This window comes from Columba livia, chromosome 18, assembly GCF_036013475.1.
Source record: "Columba livia isolate bColLiv1 breed racing homer chromosome 18, bColLiv1.pat.W.v2, whole genome shotgun sequence".
NCBI classification, from domain to species: domain Eukaryota; kingdom Metazoa; phylum Chordata; class Aves; order Columbiformes; family Columbidae; genus Columba; species Columba livia.
Genome location: NC_088619.1, coordinates 457,350 through 484,209, shown reverse-complemented (window position 1 = coordinate 484,209; position 26,860 = coordinate 457,350). Strand labels below are relative to the sequence as shown.

At 50.6% G+C, this 26,860-nt stretch overlaps 1 protein-coding gene across 7 annotated transcripts in view; it reads left to right on the top strand.

Moving 5' to 3' along the window:
• MAP2K4 (mitogen-activated protein kinase kinase 4) overlaps positions 1 to 26,860 on the top strand; it is a 94,805-nt gene that overhangs the window by 54,083 nt on the left and 13,862 nt on the right. For 6 of the 7 annotated variants that reach the window (XM_021283194.2, XM_065034341.1, XM_065034339.1 and 3 more), the window contains 4 exons: positions 6,481 to 6,600; positions 15,498 to 15,617; positions 18,504 to 18,555; positions 18,957 to 19,084. The exons of the other annotated variant lie outside the window; for it this stretch is intronic. In XM_021283194.2, the coding sequence (XP_021138869.2) occupies positions 6,481 to 6,600; positions 15,498 to 15,617; positions 18,504 to 18,555; positions 18,957 to 19,084 (420 nt within the window). The remainder of the gene's footprint in view (positions 1 to 6,480; positions 6,601 to 15,497; positions 15,618 to 18,503; positions 18,556 to 18,956; positions 19,085 to 26,860) is intronic. 7 annotated transcript variants of the gene reach the window in all.

Sequence of the window (26,860 nt, the reverse complement as noted above, 5' to 3'; positions counted from 1 at the left end):
GCCTTGAAGTGTTCAGCTTCACCCTCTGCTCAGTTCCCCAAAGCACCTGGCTCCGAGTGCAGCCCTTTTTCTGCACTTCCTCTCTGCATTTCTTACCATCACAGGAAAATAATTTCTGAGTGCTGAAATATCTCCAAAATAACTTGAGATCTGCAGTGGAGGCACCAATTTCTTACATTTTTCCATTCTATGCACTTTGTCCTCATCAGCCAACACCTGGATCCTGGCAGATGTAATTGTGGTACCCTTATCGAGGGTGTCCAGCTGCTCGCGCGGGCAGAGCTGCCGGGTCCCTGTATGAGTCAGAGAGCTTTCATCTGTGCTTGAGCATCAGCGGCGAAGGGAGAAAATGAGCCTCATCGTGTGGGTGCTGTGAAATCACCGCAGCGAGGCTCCGGCTGGCAGAGCGGTGCTGGCGAGAGGCTGGGATGATGGGCTTTTGTCCCGTCCTGCCTTGCTCCTTCCTCCCCTTCAGCCTGTGTCATTCTGTGCCTCTATGGATACCTGTTTGAATAACAAAAAGACACAGGGCTCTTCAGGAACAGGCTGCCGGAGCCAGGACCTGGTGATTGCGAGGCTGCAGGTTGATTTTGCAGGCAGCCAGTTGTGTCTTGGGCATGATGTGTTTGGATCCCTGCCCAGCTCTGCCATGGAAAGCCTCGTGCCTCTTCCTGGAGCCGTCAGGAAGAGGGGGAGAGGACAGAGGAAAGAGGAATCCAGCTCTGAGGATTTGTTTTCAAACCTTTCTCATTTTTCCCCCCTGGAAAATGTTGTATTATGTTTTTCAAATCTTAGTAAAAGACGATGCTCTTATTCATTAGGTCCCTTCCTCTCCAAGACCTAGATATGCAAAGTCCCTGTTTGCTCTGGGTCAGGTGGCATTGCAGTCTACCTCAGTAGACTGAAAAACCCTGTTAATTTTCTTGAGGATTTATCAGCATGTGAGGTCAATCAAGACTCTTCAGATTGGAAAGAGAACGGTCCAGTTTTGTCCCGTGCCAGCTCTGTCTGTGCAAATTCACAATTGCAAGAGCCGTTTCTGTGTTGAATCCTCACCTCCTTGGCAGGTTTCTCTTCTGGGCTCCTTGCTTTCCTCGATGAAGTCCTTGCCCTGGCCAGTATTTCCCTACAGCACCAGCTCTCTGCGACACTGCCTGGTCTGCCTCCCAGTTCCACCCAGTGTCCTTTGCTCCTGGTTTCTTGTTTTCTCTTTAGTCTGTTTTTGCCCAGACTGTGGCCGTTCATAAGTGGCCTGTGAATAATCTCCCCAGCTTCTTGGCTCTGCAGAGAGCCCTGATCCCTTCTCAGGATCCGCGCCACTGTCATCGCTCCTGGTGTTAACCCAGAGGCTTCGCGGCATCTGCTGTTCTCAGTCCCCTTTGTGTTTGCCCTACAGCATCACCACATGTTGTTATCCCAGCTGCTCTGCATCTTGTTTCGTGCCAGTACCATAAACTGGAGGAACAGGACTGTCTTGGGCACATCAGAGGAGCTGTTGAGAAGCTCCATTTTATGTGGGTGAATCTTGAGAAGCTCACCCAGCAGCCGGGGGGTTTCTTTCTGTCCCGAGGTTTCCTCTGACACTGGTGACAGTTCACACAAAGAAGTACTTCAGAAGATCTTGGGCACACTTACTTTTTCCAGACTGGTATAAAAACAGATAAATGGAAAAAGATTAAACTGGAACAGAAGCTGGGGAGTGTTCTCCCTGTTGGAGCAGGATGCTCTGCTTTTTACTTGAAATACTGCATGTAATACCTGAGTACTTAACAAGGTTTCTTGAAGGCAGGAAGGTTTCTTGTTTGAAGAGTGACTATTTAAAATAGCCAACCTTTAATGCGTTAGGTGCTGGCTGTGCGGGTCGAGAGCTCGAGCACAGCAGCGATGTCCTGGGCTTGTGGGGACCCTCCACCTCCTGCCCCGCTGTTCCCGGGGGCCCCATGGCAGGGAGCACCCCCCACTTTTGGGGTTCAGCTTTAGTAGCTTCTGCCGGTTTCTGTTCAGCTGGTTCAGCTGGCTGAAAAACACACCATCAAGAGACAAGTAGAATGGTTCATGCTTCAGTTGACCTCCAGGCTTCTTGTCACAGCCCCATAGGAACATCTTGCACCTGTTTTTAATTGAATTACTTTTCTTGTCAGAAATAGTTACAGCTGGGAGAGTAAGCCAGCTGGGGAGAGCACATTTTTGTCCACAATCCTCATGTTCAGTTTTCCCCCATCCCAAAAGGTGTAGTCATTTTCAGCTGTACACCAGAATTTTCTGTATCTTCCTATATCTCCTGTACAGGTCAGCCTAGCTGACTTAGTCTCGCTCTGCAGTACTGTGTCTTCCAGTTCCAGCCAGTGTCCTCCGATATTGTTGCTGGTTTCTGGTATTCTCTTTAGTCTGGCAGTGTGTCTGACCAGACTACAGGTGTTCTTCCACTTCTGCTCTAAACTTGTCCTAAGAAAATCAGAAGCAATCTCGAGATCACCTGGGCAAGGAGCGAGGCTGAGCGAGGCTCTGTTCAGACGTGGAGTTCAGTAGGATGCCGGGCCTCTGAGGTGGCCGGAGTAGATCGCAGTTCTTCCCGGAGAAGCCCCTGAGCCGTGGAGCCGTGTCTTGTTCAGAGCTCGGCGCCTCTTTCCCGGAGTTGTGCTCGTAGTCGGTGCTCGCTCATCACGGCTCTGACGCAGACGTTCCTGTCTTTGGCTCGCCCAGGTGTTCTCTGGGGCAGCCCCACAGCTCCAACAGGTTGCTGAGTGTCAGATACCCCTGAGAGCAGAACTTGACGTTTGTTTATAGCTCTCATAATCTCTCCATCCTTACCGTGATGCCCATAGAAACCCAGCAAAATGACACGTTAGTGTATTTAGCTCAGCCAAGGGTTGAATTTCTCTGTCCTTCCCGATTTCCCGTATGGCTTCTGAAGAGAAGTCTTGGGACTTCTTGCAATCTGGCTTTATTGCAACTCGTCATTTCCATTCTTCGCACTGTTAGGTACCCTCTCCCGGGTTGCTTCCTTATGGTTTATCGAGCAGAGTTTTCTGTTTCACTTATCTGTTTGGGCAGCTGGTTGAGAGTTAGAGTTAGTACACTGGGAAGGGAGCGAACGGGTGAGGGCTGAAAGGACATGGGGAGAGGGAGCGAGAACTGGTGACAGGAGGTGGGAAAGTGGTTGTGATCACTGCAAGACCCGGCATGCCTCTGTCAGCCCTAAATGTGTTTCAGATGGGGAAGTAAATATTCTTGTCCTCGGCAGTGGGTGGGAAACCCATCTGCTGGTTCAGTGTCCCCAGTCCCTGCCGCCCCGGGAGCAGCCGCCCCGGTGACACTGCCAGGCACAGCCGTGCTTCGTGCGGGACACGGGACAGCCCGGGGTGTCTCGCAGCTCGAGTTGGTTTTCAGTTTGGAGTTTAAAGCTGCTTTTTTCGTTTCTTTCCCTTTTATAACTGGTCGCCACCCACTGCACCTGAATCCTTTTGTGTGCATATTGGGGCTGGGTGATGTCTCTTCTGTTTTGGGTCCAGTTTCTGGGATCTGTCTGATTTTAGGTTTCAGAGTGTAGTCTGCAGTGTAGTTTATCTTTCCGCTGTTGATGCTGCCCAAGGCGTAGCTTTGGGATCTCTTGCTTGTGATCTCAGAAGGCTTTGTCCTAACCCTTGTTTGTATTAAAACAGCTGGAGAATTTTCTCCTGGAGGATTTGCTGCCAACAAGCAACATTAAAAAGGAGATTTCCCAGCAGCTTCTACTACAAACCCCACTTTTTCCGCATGTGGCTTGTTTGGCTGTGTCAGTGACTATGTGCAGTAGAGTGACCAGGCTGAGAGTAAGACCTGAAGCCAGGTCAGACCTGTCCTTCTCTGCCTTAAATGGTGTCTCCAGGTTGTTACTTCACTTTGTGTCTTCCTTCCCTCCCATCTGCCCTGTTCTCAGGTCTCTGTGGTAGCTGCTGCCGTGTCTCGCGCTCTGCCTTGGAGCTCAGTAGCAGATGGTCACTGTGGCTCCCGTGCTGTCTGGGTAGTGGCTGCTGGTGACTTCAGTCACCTTTTGCTGTTTATCCTTTGTTTTGCTGGTGAGCACTCGTTCCATAACTGGTGCTTTGAGGCCGCTGGTGTGCTCCAGCTTAGCAAAACCATCTTTTCCAGCCAGGGCCGACCCCAGCTCAGCACCGTGCTGCGATGCTGCTCCTTTCCAAGTCTCTAGCGCTCTTGTGTGACCTCCCAGTCCTGCACCATGTCATTACCTTCATGCTCTGAAGCGATGGTTGTTGGGTCCATGCTGGCTTCTCAAGGTGTCCCGTGGCTCCTGTGTCTACCTGGATGCTGTGTCCTGTAGCTGACCCACTGTCTGCCCTCTGCCTGCCCTTTCTCCCTAGGGAGGTGGTGTTTGGGAAGAGGAAGAATCTCTGGGTTCAGTATTGTTCTGGGGTGCCGTTAAAATTGCCTTCTCCATACAAGTTCTATTTCACACGCTTTCCAGCGTTAGAGAAGTCGTAGCAGAGAAGCCAGAGTCAGAGGAGGGAGGAGGTGCAGTCAGGGGACAGTGTTGCTCTTGAGGAGCACATGGCTGTGGCAGGATGGTACCGATGCAGAGCTGGGCTGGGGGAGCTCCCGGATCACCAGGAAAGAGGCTTTTTGGGGACAGCTCCAGGCTTGGTGTGGAAGGAAGATGTGACAGTATGGAGTAAAGCTTCTTCTGGTGTTGCTCCTCACCAAAGAGGTGAACTGTTCAGAGCAGTGGTTAGCCTCTTGGTGAGAGACTAAACTGTTTCTTATAGGTCCCACCATGGTGGCTTTGGCATGTCAAGGTCTTCTGTCAAGGTCAGAGCAATGGCATTATTATTTCACACAGTGCTGATGGTGTCCCACCTAGACAGAGACATTCTGTTGGCTCAGCCTTTGGTACCTCGGTGGCCTGTAGACACAAGGCAAAAAACAATCCAACTCATCAGGCTTTCTTTAGTGATGTGTCTGAACTTCTGTGGCACAGACTTGAACCAGTGACCTAGAGGTGAAGATTTTAGTTTCTTAATTAGTCCATTGAGCCATCTTCTCACTGTTTGTGACTCCAGAGTCGCACCTGCTGGGTGGCCCTGCGGGGCGGGACGGCGCGGGCAGCGGCTGTGCGGGGCAGGGCTCTATAGAACTCATTGGGAGGGAAAGGGGCAGCGCAAACGTGACAATGACTGGTCTAGGCCAAACTAGAGCTACTAGAACATTAAGAACAAGTGATGAAATACCAAAATATCAGGATACATCAAAGGTAAGGAAAATTAGAGTCCTCATTTTGTGTGGGTCATCCAAAATAGCCCCAAGATACAGAATCGTGCGCTGTTTCTCAAATGGCGTGTTAAGAATGGCCAACCTCAAAAGTACCTTCAGGTACTCCAGCCTCGTGCTTGCTGATGTGCGTGGTGCTGGTGCCACCTGCAGCTGCTCCCAGGGCAGCGGGTCCTGCTGTCGTGCAGATTTCTCCCACGACCTTGAATAATGTTTTTCTCTCACCAGGGGAGGTCCAGGCTCCCTCTGCTGCTTTGGACTTCTTGCCAAATACCTTTTTTTTTTAATAATTTTTCCACGTGAGTCACACCTTCAGGATCACAGTTTTCCTCCCATGTGATTTAGGGAATGCATTAATCAGTGCAAGATGTTAAATATGTCTGTAAAATCACATGAAAAACTCTGGATGGTCTTCTCCATCCTTCGTTTATCGAGCTTCATATTTGTATATGTAGCGTTCTCTATTTTCAAACTTCCAAGTCCAAATGAGACTTTATATATAATGTATATATAAAGTATAGTGTGCGTATCCATATCCAGATACATATATAGTTACCTACACATAGTATATATATTTTTACATATATATAGTATCTTTTATATAGTGTCTGTGTTCCCTGGGGAAGCACGAGGTAAAGAATTGCTAGTTTTAAGAGAAGAGCTCATGAACCGTTGCCCCCCATCAGCATCCCCAGAGCCAGTGTCCCCGGGCGCGCTGGTCCTGTCCCGCCCCGCCAGCCCTGCTGAAGAGCCGCTTTGTCTCCTCTGCTGGGCTGAGAACTTTGAAACGTAACGTTCCTTGATTAAATTTCATAACAGCCTTCAAGCCCCATCCAATATGGCTGAGAACTGTGTGAGAATTTGTTTTGAAATGAAAGCCTGAATATGTTTGGGATTTGTTTGGGTTTGGTTTTGGGTTTTTTTTACTGTAGTTTTCAATGAACTTTCTGCTCTTTCATTTCATTCTGACATTTCATCTGAAAACGTTGATGTTCATGACGAGACTGGGGATTTTATAGTTTGAATTAAGCTATAGGGCTTTTCAGTTCTGTTTCTTGTTTGAGAACACCGGTGAAGTCTCTGGAGCGTGTTTGCGCATGTGGGGGTGCCTGCTCAGCGGTGGGTTGGGGTCCCTGGCGTGTTGCTCTGGAGTGGGTCTGAGGATACAGTCATGGCTTGTAAGTGATAAAGTCTCTGCCACTCTTCCTCTTTCAGAGAATTCGGTCGACAGTGGATGAAAAAGAACAGAAGCAGCTTCTGATGGACCTTGATGTAGTAATGCGAAGCAGTGACTGCCCGTATATTGTTCAGTTTTATGGCGCGCTCTTCAGAGAGGTGGGCACTCCAAACTTGCTTCATTTGTAGCGGAGTTTGGTTTTTACCTTTTTTTTCTTTGCAGTTGCCAACTTGCAATATGGAGGAGAAGGCTAATTTACGTTAGGTTTCTTATCTCTCCACTTTTAACCAAGGGTATTTAACCAGGAGTCCCAGCCATCCGGGTGCTGCTGAGCACACACCTGCTGTTCCCCTTCGTCACGTCTCTCTGCGGATTCCAGTCTCTCCCTCTTTCCTGCTTTTCCTCTCTCTCGGCGCGCTCTGGGTCCGTGTGTGCTGCCGGGCTGGCACAGCGCTTGGGTGCGAATGTGCTTTATGTGCGTGGCTGCAAAAGGCAACCACGCTGACAGCCTGTGCCCCTGTAAGGAGGGCGGCTGCTGGGATGGGGTCACAGCTCCCCGTAGGGTGTCTGATGGGTGCACAGACGTGGCCAGGCTGGGTCAGAGCTTCTGCCTTGTGGTGGTTTGTACCTGCAGATACATAAGGAAGCAAGGGCAACCGCGTGGGGTCAGCCCAAAGCCCATGGCCCTCGGGATCTGCGTGTAGAAGGGTATATGATCCCTCACCATGGCCTTCGGTCACATGCAGCCTGGTCGTCTCCTGTGCTAGACGTGCTGTTTTTGTGCTGAGGGACTCTTACTGGATTTCTTTTCCATGAAAGTGTTCAGTTTCCCTTTGAATATATGTACATTTATTTCATCCATGGTGCTCCCTGAGAGGCACTTTCCTTGGTTGTCCATCCCTCATTTGAAAGCCCATCAGCTTGATTTGTTTGAGTTTTCATCCCGATGTTTTGAGTGGTAGCCCCAGTGGTTTCTCTAGTTTTTGTGTTTGTCTTCATTCACCCTCTCCAGGTCAGTGAGGATTTTATGGACAGTTGCCATATTCCCCCTCTGTCATGTCCTGCCTAGTCATACATACATGGAGCCCCTTCCAGACCTTTGGTCATCTTTCTTGATTTTCTCTGCATCTTTTTTGGGACAGAGACTGAAATAGCATGACTGTTCTTGAAAGGAGCAATATCTGCAATAGCCAGCCTAGGGGCTGTGATTTTGCTTTGCCCTTTTATGCACATAGACGCTGTGTGCTGTGGAGTGGGTTATTCAATGTGCTGCTTCCGTGAGTGCTTCCAAGTGAAGAACAGAGCTTGAGCACTGGAAGCTGTGAAAGCAACCACAGTTAGTCCTGATGTACTTTAGCTGCTCATGGGCAGCAATAGGATGTTAATGACTGCATGTTTGGGATTGTTGTAACATCTGCTTATAGTCGTTCTGCATCCCTTTCTCCAGAGAGCAGCGACTCCTGCAGCTCTTGTGCAGGCGTGGATAATTCCTCCTGCTGTAAGTGCTCTGATGGTGAAGCTGGCACAGTATAGGGGGATGGACATGTAGCCTTCCATGTTTTCCACTGCTGCAGCACAAATCCAATAGATCTACTCAAGGGAAGAAGGAGAATAAAGACCCACTGGCTGCTCGTCATCTGTGCATATTATTGGGTGTAGCAGCCAGTGCAGTGTCTAGTGGGGCTTTACCAGTGAAATGTTGGAGAAAGAAGGTCAGTGTTGTAGTTGAAGCCTGAAACTAGGACTGAATTTTCAATTCCTCCTTCTAGAGTGTCTGCCTCTGTAATTTTGCCAGGTCACTGCTCTGGCTTTAAATCTGTCTCTAAAATAAGGGTAATAATTCTTCTTTTCCCATGCTCTGCTTTTTCTTATCTGTTTAAACATTAAGCCTTTTTGGGCCGGGAGGCGTTGTCCATGTTCACACAGTGCTGGCTCCTGCCAAGTGTGGAGCCTCAGCCTTGGCTTAACATTTCCAGCTTTGCTGAAACATGAACGATAAGGCTGTCAGCTGGTGTGAAGAAAAGTCTTTGGGCAAGACAGTGTCTTGCCAGATGCTGATGAGCAACGTGCTCAGAGCTGTGTGAGCCTGTCACCGCTGTGCAGCTCTGGGCACGTCCCAAAATGGCAGTGTAAATACATAAATAGCATAAAAACCTACCTTGATCAGCCCCAAACTGTCAGCCTGGCTTATGGTGCTCCCTTTGTCTTTTCCAAACCTCCTTTCCTGCAGCCAGGCAGGGCTCCTTGGGTCTGGGAGAGGTTTCAGTCGGGTCACTCTCGTTACATCATCTCCATCCCTGGAATGCCCTTTCCCCCCTCCCTCAGCAGCAGTGGTGTTTGCTTCTGAGACGAGAGCAGCCTTCGCCCGGTCCCTGCCTGCCAGGGGGATGGTCCAGGCCGCGTACCGCGGGGGTGCACAGCGGTTAAGGTTAACGTTTTCTGTCTTGTCATATTAATGACATGTTCTAATATTATTTGCATCCTTTAAAGCTAGGAAACTATGACAGCACAGAAAGAGGAAAAAAAAACAATTCACCAGTATGTTTGAAGCCGTCCCACGCGCTCGGTCTCCTTAGCAGATGTGTTCCCAAATAACTGTGAATGATCGAGGTCGCTGCCGCACCGTCACCTGGAACGTAAGAGCACACGGGACGTCTCTAAAGACTGAACCTCTCTCAGGAAGTCCTACAACAAAACTTGTGTAAACAAAGCTCTTTGTTCCAGCATTTTAAGGTGAAAAGTAAGGAAATCGTGTCTAAAAAGGCAGATCCTCTTGGGACCGACTGCTCTGAGCCAGGATTCCAGCTCTCCAGGGGAGGATGAAGCTACAGATGGGAGGTCTTCTGTCTGCTCCTCAGAGGTGAAAGGCTCCAATCCAAGCCTCTTCAGAGGAGCTTAAACATCGAGTAGGAGTCTTTGGCAATCAGCTGATCTCAAGAGGCGCCAGCAGGTTCCGAACAGCAGCTCTGGGAGGCAGGGCCCCTCTCTGGAGGGTGAGCTGTTGGTGCGGAGAGCCAGAGCTGAGCTCTTGGGCCCTGACAGCTGAGGAGCACAAGTACTGAAGCAGTTTGGGTCAGGGACTTTTTTGGAAGGCAGATGAGCTCTCAGTCAGGCAGGTAACTGTAAACAGGCAGGTTGCTGTGGCAGGCTCTATTAGTATGAAAAGTTTAATTTTGAAAGGCAAAAAAATACTACAGAAACATTTTCTGCTAGTCCTGTTCTCTCTGCCTTGTTCAGCAAACGGTTTTTTGACAGGGAAAGTCTTCTCTGGCAACTGCTCCTGCTTGTCCATCAGCAGACAGCGCCTTCACACATATTATTTACTTTTTGTTCTTTAATCATATGGGACTTTTTCTGTTATTACGTATGTCTGTGTATATAATGTCACGTGTAACAATGCAAAAACTACAAGTTGATTGCTGGGTGTGGGACTTTGCTGGAGTTTATGGGTACCCACTAGGTGAGATTAAATTGCCTGCTTAACGAAATGGGAACAAAGCTGAAGAAGTGGAAGACAGCGCTTGCATGGAGGAAGGGGCTTCACTGCACCGACACCGGACAGTGCACACGCTGGGGTCGGGTCCTCCCTGGGATGGTTCCCTGCTCGCTCCTGCTCTCACCGATGAAGCTGTCACCTTCTCATTGGACCTCCCCGTGATGTTACAACATCCTGCGTTCTGCTAGTGCAGCTGTTGAGCAGACTGCTGTATTGCTTGGTTCTGCTCTATTACTTGGTTCTCTAATGATCCTAGGTAACAAAAATCAACCTTGTTTTCAATAACAGAAAGAATCTCTGAGCACTGACGTTGCAATGTGTGGCAGTTGAAGTGCTTTTCATGTCCATGGACTGACTTCTGAACAGAAGAGAGAAGAAAGTGGCATCTGGTAAAGGCTGGAGGATTAAGAGAATCAGAAAGAGAAAGGCCTGGAGGAAAGAGTGGAAGAAGTAGTTATGCTCCTGTCTGTATTCCTGGTTACACTGGCTGTAGGAGGGATTCGTTCGCTAATGAGTCAAGTGACGGAATGGTTTGAATTAGAAGGGACTTTTGAAGATCATTGAATCCAACGCCCCTGCCATGGGCAGGGACATATTCAACTAGATCAGGTTGCCCAAAGCTTAGTCCAGCCTGGCCTTGAACACTTCCAGTGGTGGGACATCCATCCACAGCTTCTCCAGACAAGCTGTTCCAGCATTTCACCACACTCACTGTAGAAGGTTTCTTCCTCATGTCCAGTCTGAACCTGCCCTCTTTCAGCTGAAAGCCATTGCCCCTCGTCCTGTTGCGACAGACCCTGATAAAAAGTGTTTTTCCATCTTCCTTATAAGCCACCTTCATACATTGGAAGGCTGTGAGAAGATCTCCCTGGAACCTTCTCTTCTCCAGCTGAACATGCCAGCTCTCTCAGCCCGTCCTCCCTGCAGAGCTGTTGCAGCCCTTGCAGCGTTTCTATGGCCAGTAGCTCCCTGCCGGTTCTGGGGAGCCCAGAGCTGGGTGAGTTCTCCAGGTGGGCTCTCACCAGACGGAAGCAGCGGGGGATATGTATTATACCTCCCTTGACCTGCTGGCCATGCCCCTTTTGATGCAGCCCAGGATACAGTTGGCTTTTTGGGCTGCAAACACATTACCAGCTCAGGCCCAGTTTTTCATCCACTGGCGCCCCTGAGTCCTTCTCTGCAGGGCTGCTCTCAGTCCCTTCATCCCCTAGGCCTTATTTATACTGCTGGCTGCCCCGACCCAGGTGAAGGATCTTGCACTTGGCCTTGTTGAACTTGGTGAGGTTTGCGCTGGCCCCATGAAGCCAGTTGGTTTCTCCATCCCGTGCCAGTGAGAACCGTGACTCTGCAAACACGCGCAGGGCTTTCCGCGTCAGTCACCGGAGATGCCGCGTTGAAGAGGCTCCGGTCGCTCGGCTCCTTTTGTTACCTCTCCAAGCATTACTTGCTAAGTGGGGGAGAAAAAAAAAGACAATTGCTAGGATTTCTGCAAAGATACTGCTTAAGTCGCTTTGCTCTAGTGAGAAGAGGAGTGTTGAGCTGAGCCACAGGACCACACTGGACAACCCTGAGACTTCTGCTCTGAATGCTGCCGTCTGCAGCAGTTTTAAGACTGACAAAAAATAGAAACTTATTTTCTTGTCTGCTGGAAACTTTACAGCTAATCTAGTTTGAGACAGTACCTGTAAGGCTGGGAGTCTGTGGTTCATTATCATAACCACAATAATTGCTCTTTCAAAGAACTGTTCCTGTTACTTTTCTTCTCAGGAGGGGAAGAGGAAAAAAGCCTTGTCTGACTTGGGATCCCAGCAGTGACTCCTACCCAGTGCAAGCATAGCCAAGCCAAGTTTAAACCAACAAACTCAATAGTTGATAAAATTATTCCATGAAAAAGTCATTGCAAGTTGCAACACATGCCTGGGAAAGTGGGTGAAGTAGCTGGTGGGGAGCTGTTGCTGGTACGAGAGAAGAGCTGGTGGGGATGTGTTGGTAGCACAGTGCTGACATTGGTGTGAATTGTGGACATATCCTTGGCCAGATGATACAACGAGTTTGCTGTCTTTGCTAACGAGGCACGACATTATATTTCTATGAAAATCTTTCGCTGCATTGGCGTTATTCAGGGTGTCTGTGCCCACGGCCAGCCGGGCAGGGGGGGATCGTCCCGCTCTGCTCTGCGCTGGGGCGGCCTCACCTGCAGCATTCACTGTGTGCAGGGCTGGGGACGCGGGAGAAAAGGAGATAAAGCTGCTGCAGAGTGTCCAGAGGAGGGACAGCAAGTTCTTGTTGGTCAGGTAGATTTTTATATTGCCAGATCAATAAATGCAGACATCCAGGATTTCTGCATAGCATATACTTCAGGAGACCAAGTAAACCACGTCTTTCCTGGCACTTAGAATCATGTACAGGCTTTTTTGTGTGCTTAAATTAACAATGGATAACAATTTATTGTACTTGTTCAGTAACACACACTTCCCAGCCCACAGATGCACAACGAATATTGTGAAGCTTTTGTTACGATAACGGCTCTGATCAGGTTGCCTGTTGCTGCACTTCAGTTTGCTTTTGCCGTACGAACACGAGCTGTTGTAACCTGGGCGACTGAAGATTCTCTCACAACGTTGGTGTGATTGGACATAAAACAAGGCTGCAGGCTGTCGGAAGTATTTGAGTGTTCTTGGAGGAATCTCGCCTCCTGCAGTCTCATTACAATAACATAGCCAGACAGTACAGTACCAATTTCTTATATGAAGTTATTCAAAACAGGCAGCATTTCGAATGATCCTGCAGCCAGTAGAACAAGTCCACGCTTGCTTTTACTACAGATTGTGAGGGTCTGGTGTGTCTCCAGTGTCACTTCACGTATGCACGTCACTAGTGCTGGATCCACATTGCTTTCTCTGAGCCACTCTCAGTACTACACAAGTGCCTCAACTGCACTTTGCTTTTGTTGCCCATGCTGAAGAGGGAATTTTTCTGCGTGTGTTGCCTAATTTCACTTGTGCAGTTCAAATCCGAACAGGTCCTCAGCCACATCAATCCATAGCCAGTCTCAGCTTCTCCAGCAGCCCGGACTCCCCTTTCCCTGGTCGTGTCCTTTTCCTGCTGCACTGTGCTTGACTCTTCTGCTATGGTATCTGCTTTTGTGTCCTCTGGGATCAGTCCCTTCTGCTTTGTTTTGGGTGACACGTGTGTTTTCTGGGCTCAGGCTTTTAGCAGCCATTTCCCTTGGGTGGACAACATGAGCTCCCACTCTGCCTTGTGCTGATGTAAAAACCCTCGTGCCAGGTGAGCAGCATAAAATGGGGCTGCCCGTGGCTCTGAACCCACAGTTGTCTTCTCCAGCCAGCCCACAGGTGGCTTGGTCCTTCCTCGGAGAGCAGATCCCCTCTGCTCAGAAGGGAGAGGCTTTCGGAGGCAGAATCCCTCCGTTGGCAGGAGACGGTGATGGATTCACTGTCATTAAAGCAGCAGCACCTGTAATGCTGGTGGTACGTGGGGCACTTCTGGCAGTTTGCAATCTGTTTTTGTAGCATTTCATAGGATGTCCTGAGCTGGAAGGGCCCCCCAAGGATCATGGAGTCCAGCTCCTGTCCCTGCACAGGACACCCCACAGGTCACCCCGTGTGTCTGAGGACGTTGTCCAGTCTCTTCTTGAACACTGTCAGGTTGGGCCGTGACACCTCCCTGGGGAGCCTGTTCAGTGTCCAGCACCTCTGGGTGAAGAACCTTTTCCTCGTGTCCCACTGCCCCTCCCTGGCACATCTCCTGCCGTTCCCTGGGCTCTGTCACTGTCACAGAGCAGAGCTCACCCTGCCCCTCCTGCTCCTGCTGAGGAACCTGCAGCCCATGAGCTCTGCCCTCAGGCTGCTCTGCTCCAGCTGAACAGACCAGGGACTTCAGCTTCTCCTCATCCGGCTTCATCTCCAGACCCTTCACCAACTTGCTGTCCCTCCTCTGGACACTCTCGAGTAGCTTTATCTCCTTTCCTCCTGTGTCCCCAGCCCTGCACACAGTGAATGCTGCAGGTGAGGCCGCCCCAGCGCAGAGCAGAGCGGGACGATCCCCCCCTGCCCGGCTGGCCGTGCTGTGCTGGATGCACCGGGACACGGGGCCCTCTTGGCTGCCAGGGACACCGGTGGCTCATGTTCAACTTGCCACTGACCAGAACCCTCAGATCTCTGTGTTTTGCTGGAGCAGCCTGGCACGTACGTGTGTGAGCAGCTCAAGAGTGGGCTGGATGGCTCTGCTGTCTCTGTGGATAGCGGTGTGCAGTGTTTGACAGCACCTTTGCTGGAACTTCTGTTCCCACTAAACCAAGCATTTGGAATGGAGACATCCTGGCAGATGCAGTTCCTTGGCTTGTGTTTCCCAGGAGGTCATTCTGAAAGGCGGAAAAGCCCTTTTGACCTTAAAATCTGCAGCTCTACAAGCTTTGCCATCAGCTAAATCTAGCTTGAGAATTGTTCCTGCTCTCAGGCAGGTTGCTCCAAGCAGAATGGCACGTGCATGCAGGATGGGAGCGCGCGGTTCACCACACCTCCACCGTGTCCGTGCCCTCAGTGTTTGTCTCTAATTTCATTTCCATGTATTAACGTAGAGTTTGGTTGGTTTGTGTTTTGTGGCATTGGGAAGAATCCGCCTTCTGTAGGACAGTTACTTGGGGGAGTTTCTCCTCTGTTGCTTCTCGCATCCCAGAAGCGCGCAGCTCCGGTGTAACCAGGCAGGCAACCCCTGCTCCGAACACTAGTGGGTTTGTATTTCTAGCAATGCAGAGTTGTCTGAAGTACGTGAGTCTACAGCAGTGGCTCACTCAGAGCCTTCTGTCATCATCAGCTGGAGGTGAAGTGTTCAAGAGAAATAACCAAGACAGTCCTGGCTGAGCTGCCCGTCACCACGAGGTCCTTCTGTGTCGTGGGGATCCATTTCTGATCCCAAGCAAATCTGTGGTGAGCAGGTCAATTTACAGATCTTAGCAGAGAGTTTGATCAAAAGGCATGTAATTCTGCTATGATAGTTCAGCTTAGCTTGGTTTGATGCAGATTAGGAGTATGTTTTACAATTTTCTGCATTTAAATTGTTTAACTGTGAGATGAAAAAGAAGAAAACCCCCCACATGCTTGGGTGTATTTTCATTTTCTCTTGCCTAGATGCTGTCTCCGAACGGTGTGTGCAGCATCTTCTGTCCCCTGCAGGGCACTCATAAAATGAAGGTGTTTTTTTTCAGTCTTACTGTGCATGCTGCTGTTTCACCATGTCTGCCGCCTTCTGGAGAGCCAAACAGGTTTTGGAACTTGGATTCATTGTAGATTCAAGCATCTAAAATGTAATAAATGTAAGGTCTGAGCTGGTCATCCAGATTCCTCTGCTGGGGTGGGGGAGAAGTACATAGGGGGCAAGTCTTCCATTGCTAAAATTAATCGAGATGGCTCCATCCTTCCTGTCAAATGCATGTTGCTGTTAGTGCATTTTATTGGATTCAAGTGATCTCTTCATGCTCTCTGTATTTTTTTTCTCGTTTTTATCTTGACAGTAACGTGGATTCTTTTCTCTTTTCAGGGTGACTGTTGGATCTGTATGGAGCTCATGTCTACCTCGTTTGATAAGTTTTACAAATATGTATATAGTGTATTAGATGATGTTATTCCAGAAGAAATCCTAGGCAAAATCACTTTAGCTGTGAGTATTTTGTTAAACATTTTTCTGTATGTTTTTGAAGCTAATGTGGACAACCGAACTCTCCTTCACTCCCATGTGAGAAAGCTGGTCGATCTGCTGTTGTATTGCCCCACAGTTTTAACGATCCTTGACTGTGCTCTGGCTTTCTCGTAGCATGTTGCATGATGGAAAAGCAGGTCCTGGGGTCTGCACTCCCTCCTCAGGGATCGCTTGGTGGTGTCAATGGCAGCTGGGTGCAGGTCATCTCATCCCAAGGAAGGTGCCTAAAACAGATGAGCTGTTTCTCTTCTTGTTGTAAAGGGTGTTGAAAGGTTTCCTGAGACTTCTGTCCTGCTGCTGCCCATAAAAAGCTGTCAGATCCACAGCCGGGGATGCTGTGCCAGTCCAGTCCAGAGGAACCTCTGGTGGCCTTTTGCAAAAGGCTCCCAAAAGTACATGTGTGTCTTGGCAAGTGGAAAACCTGGTTGATGCTTTCTTGACTTAGCTAGAAGTCCTGGCCCAATAAAAAAAATCAATTAGTTCAGTGAGGCTGCTGGGAGATGAAGGGCTGCAGAAGTGAAGCACCATTTAGGAGTAATGGGGGAAATGTGAGTGAACACTGGAGCCGTGCCGTGTTGTCGACAGATGGACAAACTGCCTCTCTACAGAATCATATAAACATAGAATGGTTTGGGTTGGAAGAGACCTTAAAGATCATCTAGTTCCAGCACCCTTCCATGGGCAGGGACACGTTCCAGTAGACCAGGTTCTCAGAATTCTGTCCAGCATGGCCTTGAACACGGCCAGGGATGGGGCATCCCCCGCTCTCTTGGCAGCCCGTGCCAGTGCCTCACGGTGAAGAACATGAGGACGTGAAGGCGGCACTGGACTGGTGTCCTGAGCTGTCAGCGTGACAGGAGGGTGCTCAGCAAGTCACAAACTGTGACCCCTTGGAAGTGCCTGGTCAAATTCCGCTCAGTGCCTGATCTTGGGAGAAAACCATCTTCCCTCTTCTTAGGGGCATCTTTATAAAATGTTGGCCCTCCCAGGACCTGTCGCCACGTCTTATAGCTAACAGGCTGCCCTGATGGCTCGTGTACTGTCACATATTTAGGTGTTTATAGCCGAGAATGAAAATGAACTAAATGTGTTACTGTCCAAAGCAAGTCTTGAGACCTGGACAAGAGACGTCTGGATAAGGTCTGTCCTTCCATAGTAGTCTGCTTGGAGTTATATCTTAATTCTGCAGGAGAAAGAAAAGGAGATTCTTTTAGGGTTTGCAGGTGTTAGAGACATGCTGACACACATTTTGGCTGAGACAGATCTTGCAAAGTGTTTTCCTGATGAAGATAGTTTGGACAGAGATTTGAGATGAGGTTTAAGGCGTTTCTCTCCTTACCCTGTGCAGACGGCATGCTGTGCGAGCGCAACAAAGCTTTCAGTTCTAGCCAGGGAAATGACCGCTTGGGTTGTTTCTGACCTGGGAGTGAGGGGTGGATGTGCTGAGTGATGTAAAACTTTCCGTACCTGATACCCACAGCAGGTGCGTGGTGTGGGAAGCTGTGGGCTGCTCACAGAACACCGCTGTCCTTCCCTCCCGTTGCAGCTGGAGGCAGCCCAGCCCCAGCAGCTCCTGAGCGACGTCCTCTGCACAGACTCGCTGTAGGACCTGAGACGGGTTCTTGTTAGATCCTGTGGTCTGGGGCTTCTTTCTGTCCACCTTTTTCTAGAAAACAAATGAGAAATGACATGTATTAACTCTGGTATGAGAATACTGACCCTAAGTATCTTAGACCTTGCTGGCTCCAGGTGCAGAAGGTCTGTGTGTGCCTGCTCCGGCATCCCCATCCTGTGCAGGTGAGGTTTGTGCTGCAGCCCACAGCTTGATGTCTCAACAACCTTTTGTGTCATGTTAGACCTGGTTGAGTCCAGGTTGAAGAGCTGTGAGCTTCTGCTTCACCTGCCTGATGCAGGGACAGAAGCTTCTGACAGAGTCAGCTGGGAATTAAACCAAAGTTCAACAATTAAATCCAACAGACTTTCTCTTGCTGAAGCTCAAGTCTAAGGAGACCATTCAGTCTCATTCCACTGCGGACCTGCCTAAAAATCAGTCGATGCTGTGTTGTTCAGAGGCAACAGGTATCTCCTGCGCTGGAGGAGCAAGGTGGGCACGAGGAGAAGACACTTGAGCTGCCCCAGAGCCCGCCAGAGCTTTATTACCCGAACCCTCGTACGCGGGGTTGGGCCAGCACAAAGCACCAGTGTTTCGGGAGGGGTTCCCCAGTGACAGACTTCATTCTCACAGTCGTGCAGCTTCAGAGGACTTTGCAGCGGAGCGTGAACTCTTACGATCAGCTTCAAGGCAGTCTTTTGGCCATGGTTTTCAATGATCTTTTGAACAGAAGTGAAATTAATTCAAATGGTGAATTTTCAAGGTTTTTGTTAAGCCACCCTGTGAAATGAGGCTCCCTAAGTGTCTCTTCCATTTGATGGTGAGTGGTTAAATCGGAACAGGCTGCCCCGCTGCTCCCCACGCTGCTGCCCAGCCAGTGGAATGGGAGGTTGTTACCTACTGCAAAAGTACAGCAGGGCGCTTGAAATAAGTTGTTATTCAAGATAGCTAACATCAGAAATCGCTTGACTTCACTTCTTGCTCTCGTCTCCAAGAGTGGGATCTTTCCAGGTTATAACAAGTGATACGTGTTTACTTAAGCACCTGCCCTCTCTTGTGTCACCTTTTGTTTGCAGGAAAGATTGTTAGAAAAATGCTTTAATTACCTGACAGGTTACCACATTGAGATATCAATATATTAAATGTTTTTCCCCCAGTTCTTGGATGTCCAGAAGTTCAATAATCACAAGAATCTTATGATATTTGCTTATTTTTCATCTGTTTTTCTTTCCTAGACTGTGAAAGCACTGAACCACTTAAAAGAAAACTTGAAAATCATTCACAGAGGTGAGTTCGTGTCTTCTTGCCTACAAAAACAGTTGCAAGGATTTTAAGCAACCTTTGCTTCACGACCAAGTGTAATTGGCATGTGTGCTACTGCGAGTGTGAGTACAGGTTTTGCTCAGCTGTGTCCCCAGCGGCTGTTTCATTCCTCCTTCAGTCAGTGGTTTTCCATTGAGTGGGATTTCCAGCTGGTTGGGTGTCTGCCTCTGCCCGTGGGCATGTGGCACGTTGGGGTCGGCTCCGTGTCCCCATGCAGCCGTGGGGACATGTCCCGTGGCCGCCTGCCCCACGCCGAGGGGCGATGGCCATCGCCAGCGCTGCTGGTGTCGATTCTCTGCAGCTGCTGCTCTCGAAATTGAAACCTCCAGCCGTGACTTATCGGTTTAAATTTCTTTCCCTTGCAGACATCAAACCTTCCAATATTCTTCTGGACAGAAATGGAAATATTAAACTCTGTGACTTCGGCATTAGTGGACAGCTTGTGGACTCCATTGCCAAGACGCGGGACGCCGGGTGCCGGCCGTACATGGCGGTGAGTGGGATGCGCTGGGCGGCGGGAGCTGCCGCGTTTGTGGGCTCTGTTGGACCGTGTCCCGTTCCGTGCGGCCGTGGCTGAAGTGTCAGCTCGTTGCCCGTGGGATCAGCAGCCCCTTCCCAAGTGAAACCGAGCTCTGGACTGAGCACTGCTCCGGCAGCATCGGCGAAGGCATCCAGGCTGTAGCAAAGGGAACAAAATCCCCTTTTTTTTGCTGGGTTCTCATGCTACGGCGCTGGAGCAGAGAGCTGCTCCGAGCCTTCCAGCAGCGCCCGCTCGCTCCAAACCAAAGAGGCAGCGCTGCCTGGGCGCGGGGTTTTCTTAGTATACAAGAAATCCATTTGCTGTGGTAAGATTATGTCACAGGAGTTACTGCAGAGCAGCATTACAGTGATTTTTGCAAACCACTTCAACTCCAAAGTGTGCCATAACTTAATTCCAGGAGAATGAGATTCTGGAGAGCGACGGGAGCAGAGCAGCTGGTGGAAATCGCTTGGGCTGAGCTGTGGCTCCGGGGAGTCTGTCCCGCTTGTTTGCTTCCCTCCCCGCCAAAGAGAGAGGCTGTGGTGGTAACTGTCAAAGCTGTCTGAGGGTTTTAAACCTTTCTGTGCATTGGATTGCTTTGAAAATGCACCTCTTGGTTTCACATGAGCTGAGGTACCTTGCACAGGAAGCTCTGTGTCTGCGGCTGTCAATGTAGCTTTAATTTCAGTGACATATTCAACTCCCGTGGCTTATCTTATGGCTCTGCATGGTGAAAAATACCAGGTTTTGGGCTGTGTTACCTACCACCAAGGAAACAAAAACGGAAAGTCTCTTTTAAGGTACAGTGCCCTTGTGGTCCAGGTGACAGCTCTCATACGGCTTTTATCTGACTGTGGTGTCCAAGGCAAAAGCTGTCTGCCCAATCCTGATCTGTGCAGCACAAAGTCTGAATTTCAGAGCGTTTGACCTTTTCACTGTCCTCATACAGCAGAGCCAGTAACTCAGTGAGCCAGACAGAACAGTGCAGATGGAATCTGTTACTGGAGACCGGTGGTGTTGTGCAGCAAAGTCTGTGCAAGCTCTAGACTTCTGTAACATGGTGAAGTGAGGCAGTTTGTTTCAATAAAGACCTTTTGAGGCTGGAGAGAGGGCAGAGGCTTGTCTGCTTTGAGCGCTTTGGGCATGTGCGTGGAGCTCCCTGCAGGGCACAGGATCGGTCCAGCTGCCCCGTTTGTGCTGGTGGTTGGTGGGACGCTGAGGGCGGGTGCCCGGGGGCTGGAGCCAGCGCAGGCTGAGCTGGGCTGACCCCGGGCTGGGTATTTGCATCCCAGACTGCAGGCACCGGGGAGTTACTGTTGACTTTTCCCTGTCCTCTGAGCTGGGTGTCAGGTCTGTAAATAGGGCTCTTGAAAAATTACTCACTCCTGTGCCCTCCCGCGTTCAGTGGGCTATAATCACAGGAATTCGTGTTCCCGCTTTTTCTTACAACTAGGGGTAGATGGTCAGCTTTGCACAGGCTGCTGGTTGAGTTGCGACAGGAGTGTTACGAGTATGTCTGTAAATCACTTTGCTGCTTCGCTCCCCTGGGACTGGGGTGGCTGGAAGCTTCCAGTAGCCCCTTGTCTTTCCTCCCTGTCTGTGTGTATCCACTCTGCTCTTTGTGCATCTCCACCACCAGCTCCAGACTGTCTGATTTTTAAGTGAGCACAAGTGTTTCAGTTCAGTTCTTGATTTTAAGAGCCTTGGCACAGTCTGTGGTTTGCGGGGCGAGCCAGCCGCTGGCAAGCGCTGTGGGAGACAGCTGGCCTCTTCTTCCCCTGCTCCACACTCAGGGACTCCGCTCCAAGTACATGAGTGTTTCCACGCAGTGAGAAGCCTGGGAAATGGGGAGATGTCCGCAGCATGCAGGCACGTCTGCCAGCTCCTTCTCGGAGCCAGCAGAGGCTCGTGGCTGTAGTGATGCTGTGATCAAACCTGAGTGTACCTGAGAGGGAGTCAGGCCAGTCATACTCCTTTGAAAAGGAGGGTTTTGTTTTTGGTGCAAAATAGGCAACTTTATAGTGCAAAATACTGTGACTGTTCAGCCAGGGCGGGCTGCTGGAGGATGCTCCTGTCAGTGAGAGTGCGTTACTCTGCAAGGCCCGCTTGGCCCATGGCACTTTCAGTAATTCTTGTAGCATGAGCACTTGCCCACCAAAGAAACTCGATAACACCATGTTCACTGGAGCTGGGTCCCCAAATAGCTGTTGATAACAATAACATTGGCTGTTGGCCAGTTTGACCGGGAGCAGTGTGATCAGGCAGCAGGAGCCACATCCAGCTGCTGAGCAAGTGCCGTTCGGTTTAACCAAAATTGTTAGAGCTGTCACAGAAAGCAGCGTTAACATCCTTGGAGCTGCCAGTGCGGGAGAAGTTGTTTTCGTTTCAAATTCCTCTGTGATCATTATATTGCAGTAAAGGTGTATGTGTTGGTGCCTTGTCTTCTATGATAGACAGAAAGAAGGGACGGATTGAGCTGCCGCGCTTCCCGGGCACAGCCAGCCCCGGCGCAGCCCCAGCTCTTGCTGAGCCCTCCCGAGACAGGGCCGTGCTGGTGCCAGCGCTGGGGGCTGCTCAGGGGGAGGCTCCACAACCCGCAGCCCTCAGCCAGCAATGGGGTGAGGTTGCTCCTGGCCGGCCCCGGCTCCCCCCATCCCCTCTCGGCCTCCCGCTGCGGCGGGGTCTGCTGATTTGGGTGGGAGAGGAGGTCCCGCATGCCACGCGGGAGCTCGTGCTCTCTGTGGCTTTACTGCTTTTGCCTTCTTAATGCTCAGGTGAACCCAGTTTCTGTGTCCAAGAGAACGGAGGAAACTGGAAGCGCCTGGTAAGGGAGGACGCAGCCCATGTGAGGATAGATGTCCTCCCCTGCCCTGCCCCTCTGGGACCTCTCCAGGGGCAGAGTTTGGTGCCACAAGCATCCTTGATCCCTCCAGTCCTTTCCCAGGTCACCTGGGAGCTGTGGCTGTGCCCCGGTGCCAGTGCCCTGTGGCACCTGGACCTTCCTCCCCTAGGCTGTCCCTGAAGAGCTGTCGAGAGGAGGAGTGGGCAGGGGCATGTGCGGTGCCTTCTTGGTGCCAATGCACAACCCGTGTCCCCACAAACACCCTCCTGCTCGTCCCTGCCGGTGCACAGACAGAGCCAGCACAGCCCTTTCACTACGGTGCCACTGCGCATTGGAGCTCGGGATGCCTTTCCTGCTCCTCATTTATCCCCAGCGAAGATGGGCAGTTGGTGCTGGCAGCAGCGTTGCGCGGGGTGGAGGTTGTGTCCCCGTGCTTGGATGGCTCATGCATGGAAAAGGAAAAATTTCCGGGGCCGGTGGTGGCTCCGAGCCCGCTCCCGCCTGCCCACGCGTGCGGGGAGAGGCCGCAGGGTGCAGGAGCTCTCCAAATCCTTCACCCCAGCACAGCTGCAGCAACACCCTCTGTTTCAGCTTCACACTCTTCACCCAGTGCCCAGGTTTTCACTGGGCTGAGTCGTTTATTTATCTGAACAGGCAGGCTGTGGATTTGCGTTCATGCAGCTGAATCCTCTTGGGTGCTCCTGAATATTGCTGTGTGTCGGACTTCTTTTTTTTTTCTGCCCCCTCTGAAACTTGGCACCCAGACATCAGTTTTATGACTGAGAAAACAAATTTCAGAGGAGGCTGGCAGACAAGTGGCACCGTCCTTCTGTGAGGACGGGCTCCTGGCTCTGCCACCCGCGGCGCAGCAAATGCCAGGGACGTGCCTGAGCTCTGAGCGCAGCCCTCCCGGCTCCCGTGCTGCTGCTGTCACCCACGTGCTTCAGGGGTTTCAGCAGAGAACATCATCTCTGTTTGCTCATTCATCTGCTAAAATTGTCCATGAGGTTTGCCCTGTGAGGGACTCTCGTGTCCAAACTGGTCTCCGTGGATCATGCGGCACAGAGCTGGTGCTGAGCAGCTCCGCCGCAGGGCTCAGCTCATGTCTGTGCATCGGCGCTTCCAGCCCGTCCTGCTGGGGACACAGCAAGATGCCATTTTCCTCCACGCCCATTCAGAAGTTTGTCTGCGGATGCAGTTTATATAAACCCGGGGAAATGTGTAAGCAGATTGCTTGGGCAGAAGTACTGCGGACAAGACTTGAGGTTTGTGGAGGGGTGAATATGAAAAGGTGGAAAGAAGTCATTTTGGACACGGAGATTTACATTGGGAAGTGCCTAAAAGTCGGGTTTGGCCATAGTTGTCCTGGGGACGCATTGGAGATGGAGCTGCAAACAGCAGCCTGCTCCTGCTTGCTGTTGGTTATCTCTGGTGGGGCACAGCTGGCAGGGCTGGGGTGGCACAGGGCAGCCCCCGCGGCCCTGAAGAGCTGCACAAGGGCTGATGGAGAGCCACAAATAGCAGGACGCAGTCATCAGGGCGGTGAATCACACAGAGCCATTTTGATTGGAAAAGACCGTTAAGATCATAGAGTCCAACCATAACCCAACTCCGGCACTAACCCGTGTCCCTGAGAACATCATCTCCGTCTGTCCAACCCCAGACTGGGTGGACCTGCCACTTCCCCTGCTCCTCAGTCCACCACCTCTGGCACAGCAGCAGTAACACCACCTGTGTGCGGCCACGTCTCCACCTTCTGAAGGAAAACACTGCACAGGAGATCAGAGTATTATAATTGTCAAAATTCAGCCAAAACATTCATCCCTGCATGGGCTTTTGCATTCAGATATTCCTTCCAAAATCCCCTGTTCTTTGATTTCCTGTCCCTCCCCAAGGTCAGCCACGACACCCGTGGCTGCATGGAGATTATCAGCAGAGATCATGTTTCTAGAGAATGGCCTTTCCTCCCCTCCTATTTCCTTTACATATTTATTCTGAATGTTTCATTTAAAAACTTCTCCTCCAGTATTTTCCAGGTGGAGACGCTGGTTTCCGTTCACATGGGATTAGCATCCCCTCCCAGCTGCCGTTCCCAACAGTATCTCAATTCTTCCGTCTCAATAGCAGGAAGATCCCAGGAAAGTGGTGGGCTGGGGAACAAGGGGATGCCTGCCAAGCTCAGAAAGACTGGCAGGAACATTAATGAAGGCAACAAGGTCCCATTTGGCTTGGCACAGCGTGTTCTCAATGACCTTATACCTCTTGTTAAAAGAGGTAAATGTATTGCTGTAATAAACCTGGACTAGTGGAGTCTGGGCTGCAACCAAATCAAGCATCAAAAATTTGCATTAGTAAATGGCTCCACTGATAGAATTCAGAGTGTAACTGTTTAAAGGACTTTATTGAATGGGAAAGAGGATTTATAATGGGACATCAGTGTTACTTTTCCTTGGCCTACATCTAATAATATCCAAGAAAATATAAAATCAGTGTTGCTAAATTCTGTATTATAAAAATGTTTACAGTGTGATTTACATGTCTGATAAACTGGGCTCTGTCTGGACCCTGACGCACTCGCTCTGGGGTGACAGACGGGCTCCTGGAGATGACAGGAGAGCGCACAATCCCAAAGCAGCTTCACGGTTGTAACCAGGTGTGCAGCCAGGGGGATGCACCAGAACCACTGCTCTTACTATGTACTTGCAGGAGAGAGAAACACTGCAAGTTTGTTCCATTTCAGACTCTTAAGTTTGTAAAGAGATGCTAAAAACCTGGGGGGGTTATAGCATAGCCATAAAATAGAATCCAAACAATCTTAAAAGCATAAGCTGTTCCATTGCTAATCTCAAAGAAAACCTTAAGAGGTGACTTCATTGGAGTCAGAAAGTACCTACTGGGGAAAGAGGCTGTTGCGAGGACAGGATTCCTTAATCCTGCAAAGTAGAAACAAGAGCCCATGGGCATCTCTTAGAACAAGACTTACATGTGTTAAAAATATGGTATTAGGAGCATAATTAATGACCAGGACAACTTCATGAGCACTATGGTAGATTCTCCAGCACTTGAAGAGGCACCTTTCACGTAGGACTTTGGAGGTCTTCTCCATCTGGCCATGTTTTGGAAGGACACCCTCCAGTACCCCAGAGCTGGGACCCAGCCCCTCAGTGCCACCCCCACCACTGTTTCCAGAACCTGGGTTAGATTAACAGGGAGAGGGAGCAGTTTTGGAGAGCTGGAAAATACCGTTCCAGCTCTGCTAAGTAACTCTGTCACAGAACCTCACTGAGGGCCTGCAAATTCCGTGGGCAAGTCCTTGAGGTCGGTAGTTACAAAAACTGCAGGGAGCCCAATTAATTTTTCCACAGCCTTAATGCCTGAGCAACACACAGAATCACTTTGATTGGAAGAGACCCTCAAGATCATCCAGTCCAACCATAACCCACCCCGGCACTGCCCCATGTCCTGAGAACCTCATCTCCGTCTGTCCAGCCCTCCAGGGCTGGTGACTCCAGCACTGCCCTGGGCAGCCTGTTCCAATGCCCCACAGCCCTTTGGGGAACAAATTGTTCCCCAGATCCAACCTCAACCTCCCCTGGCGCAACTTGAGGCCGTTTCCTCTGCTCCTGGCGCTTGTTCCTGGGGAGCAGAGCCCGACCCCCCTGGCTCCAAGCTCCTTTCAGGAGGTTCAGAGATCAGAAGGTCTCCCCTCAGCTCCTGTTCTCCAGCTGAACCCCCAGGTCCCTCAGCCGCTCCATCACACTTGTGCTCCAGCCCCTCACCAGCTCCGGTCCCTTCTCTCAACTCGCTCCAGCACCTCAAGCCCTTTCTTGGCGTGAGGAGCCCAAAACTGCCCCAGGATTCGAGGTTTGGCCTCCCCAGCACCAAGTACAGTAGGAGAAGCAGCCAGTAGATGAGTTTGGTGTCACCAAAAGAGATCGTCATCACGTAAGAGGGAACCCCTGAAACTTCCCATGGCGCAGAGCAGTAACACTGGCCAGGAGGAGTGGATGGATGTTCACATCTCTTTGTAGCTCTGGCACCTACCATAGGTGCCAGTCTTGGGCACTGAGGTCTCCTTGAGAACCAGAATGGTGAGTCCCCCTGAGGGCAGTCACCTCCCAGAGCTGCACTGCCTCTTTTCTGGGAGGTGGTGTCTGCAGGGCTGGTGATGAGCATCTCCTGGGGTCGAGAGCACTCAGGCTCTTCCCCAGCCTTACAGGGTCTGAACTGCCGGCCCAGCCCTGTAGAGAAGTCAAGGAAGGGGCTCGTGGGAATAAAACGCTTGGAGGTCTCAGCAAGCAGATGAGAGGGAGCTGCACACAGCGTCCCGCTGCTCTGGAGGAGGATGACACAGAAGCAGCAGATCTGAGCCCAGTGAGTTGGTGCCTCCTCATCTTCCCTCTCTGCCCGTTGGTCGTGTCCCAGCCTGGGCTGTGCTGTGACTCTAACGCTGGCCGTCGTTCCGTCCTCTGGCTGAGTGTGCAAGAAGCCTGTGCAGCTGAGGGCCCTGAAGGAACAACTATCTTTTCACCATAGAAATATTCTTGAGAAATGCAACAATGTGCAAAGCGAGTGACAATGTTTTCCTTTACTGAGCAGCAGGAAAATTTCCCAAACCAGTTATTTGTGGTCTTGAAGATGGTTTCCATGGCCGTTCCACAGCCCTTCTGGCAGCTGTTCAGATATGTCACTCCCTCCTTGCTGTGGCTTCTCTTTGCAGTTGCCCTGAGGGCCGAGTCACTTGCACAGCGATGGATTCTCCCCTCTGCGAGCACCTGCCGAGCCCCTTGCAGGACACCAGATGAGAAAGCCACGGTAACCGGGTCACCACTGCGGGGGAGACGGTATTTTTGTCTTGAGCATCCTTGAGCAAATACACGTGTGGTGTTGCGGTTGACACAGCTGCA